The sequence below is a fragment of the Pavona decussata genome, unplaced genomic scaffold (assembly GCF_977016875.1).
Source record: "Pavona decussata unplaced genomic scaffold, jaPavDecu1.1 SCAFFOLD_109, whole genome shotgun sequence".
Classification (NCBI taxonomy): Eukaryota; Metazoa; Cnidaria; class Anthozoa; order Scleractinia; family Agariciidae; genus Pavona; species Pavona decussata.
Genome location: NW_028145523.1, coordinates 610,695 through 612,500, shown reverse-complemented (window position 1 = coordinate 612,500; position 1,806 = coordinate 610,695). Strand labels below are relative to the sequence as shown.

At 41.5% G+C, this 1,806-nt stretch overlaps 2 protein-coding genes across 6 annotated transcripts in view; both read left to right on the top strand.

Moving 5' to 3' along the window:
* LOC146470912 (uncharacterized) overlaps window positions 1–356 on the top strand; it is a 6,214-nt gene extending 5,858 nt beyond the window's left edge. Inside the window, exon 1 of the mRNA XM_085121406.1 lies at window positions 1–356. This exon is cut by the window's left edge and continues 5,858 nt beyond it. The gene's annotated coding sequence lies outside the window, so the exon portion shown is untranslated.
* The window catches only part of LOC146470911 (collagen triple helix repeat-containing protein 1-like), a 45,190-nt gene extending 44,280 nt beyond the window's left edge, over window positions 1–910 (top strand). For 4 of the 5 annotated variants that reach the window (XM_085121411.1, XM_085121410.1, XM_085121409.1 and 1 more), the window contains one exon: window positions 367–910. In XM_085121411.1, coding sequence (XP_084977537.1) covers window positions 367–732 — 366 coding nt within the window. In that variant the 3' untranslated portion in view covers window positions 733–910. The remainder of the gene's footprint in view (window positions 1–366) is intronic. The other variant, XM_085121413.1, reaches the window with a different exon arrangement.
* The last annotated feature ends 896 nt before the right edge of the window (window positions 911–1,806 follow it).

Here is a 1,806-nt window from a genome sequence, read left to right as displayed (position 1 = left end):
GCATAGACCCAGTGTTACGAAGATTTAAGTTGAAGCGATAAGCTAGTACCCTCTCTCGAATAGTATTCGGTTCGTCAAAACCTCCTGCCTGAAGACGGTGAGCCGGTTCACGAGAAAATGTCATTTTATTGTAGACATTAGTGCGTTCAGGACTTTCATATAAAAATGCGATTGTCAGCAACAATTGCAATTGTAAAGATTTTCTCCATCCAGGGAGTGTGTATAATTTTTGGGTCCTATACTTTTTTCCGTTGTTGCTCTTGTTATTTTTTGCTTTTTTGTTTTTGTTTTTTTTGTTTTTTGTTTGTTTTTCTTTCTGTTTTTGGTGCTTTTTCCTTTCGATTCTTAATTTTATCAATTTTGTAGGAGTGCGTTTTCAAGAAAACGTCAGACAACACAGCCCTGCGAGTCTTTTGGAATGGCAATCTTCGCATCCACAACTGCGAGAGGTGCTGCAGGCGTTGGTATTTTACATTCAACGGTGCAGAGTGCTCGGCTCCAGAGACCATTGAAGGTCTGGTCTCTATGCTATTTGGAAGTGGCGGCAGCTTCAGACAGGATTTGCACCGCGTACGGCAAATTGAAGGAGTTTGCGAGAGAGTTCCCAAGGGTACAGTGCGCGTGGGATTCTGGGTCGGTGCTTGTCAGGTCGGGGATATTGCTGACGCAATGACGGGAGCCCACTCTGTGTCCCGGATCTACGTGGAAGAAATACCTCCCCCACAGGCTTAAAGGGAAATAATTATAGTCGTAGCCAAGCGAGCACATTAGTATTTTGACAACAGTCTACAAGTTCATTATACTTTCAGTGTGATACTAATAACGGTGTAGGGTATAAAGCTAATTTCAACTGGTAGCGGTGTAAGAAAAGGGATATGCAAATAAAGGCGTAATGGACGACTACGAAAAACGAGTTGTGTGAATTTCTCGCGATTGACAGGACGCAGGCGGGCTCGACTGTAAGTTCCGCAAAGGAATGCTAGTAGATTCTACTAGCATTCCTAACATTCCTCAAATTAAGACTCACCCGGTTTCTTTCCTTTTGGGACTTGCAAGGTGTCGTAATCTGTTTTTATGTCATGGAGGATGTAATTAAATCGAAATCAAACCAGGCAGGGTATAGGAATATGATCTCGATTACATGTCACATCAAGAAGTGGCAAGAAATGAAAACGTGATGTGAAATTAAAGTAAATGCAAATGTACAATGTAATTGCGCTACTCGAAATGGCGGACGCGGCCGACTAAAATAGCTCGCAAAGGCGGGCCATTTACTGGCGCAGAGATACTCATGAAGAAAGGTTAAGGCAGAAGAGAGGAAGGAAAAAGAGAAGAATTGAGAGGGAAAGAGAGGCAAGAAATGCTGTAACGGGATCCTGCAAATGATTTGATAGTGTAAATATACGGTTTCGATTACGAAACAATCACGCGCATAACAGGACACAGGCGTTCTCTACTGTGAGTAACGTGGTGCAGAATTTACTAGCATTCCTGGATTATTCTGTTTTGAGGCCACAAAATTGTATGCCGAAAGGATATGATCTAAATTTAATCATCGAGCAAATGATACGTTTTCTGAAATGAAGTGCAACATTTAACTGGAGTATTCAAGAGGGCAGACATAAATCAAGCGCGCTTTTAAATCACCTTGAGACACGGTTAGAAGAAACATAAAAAAAAGACATCGGGAGCTTGGGAGTGAAATCCTGAAAAAAGTGATCGCATGGGTGTTATTGTCAACACAGTACAATGACAAATTCATTAATTATGGTGAATCTTGAAGAATATGCATATTCATGGCACTAC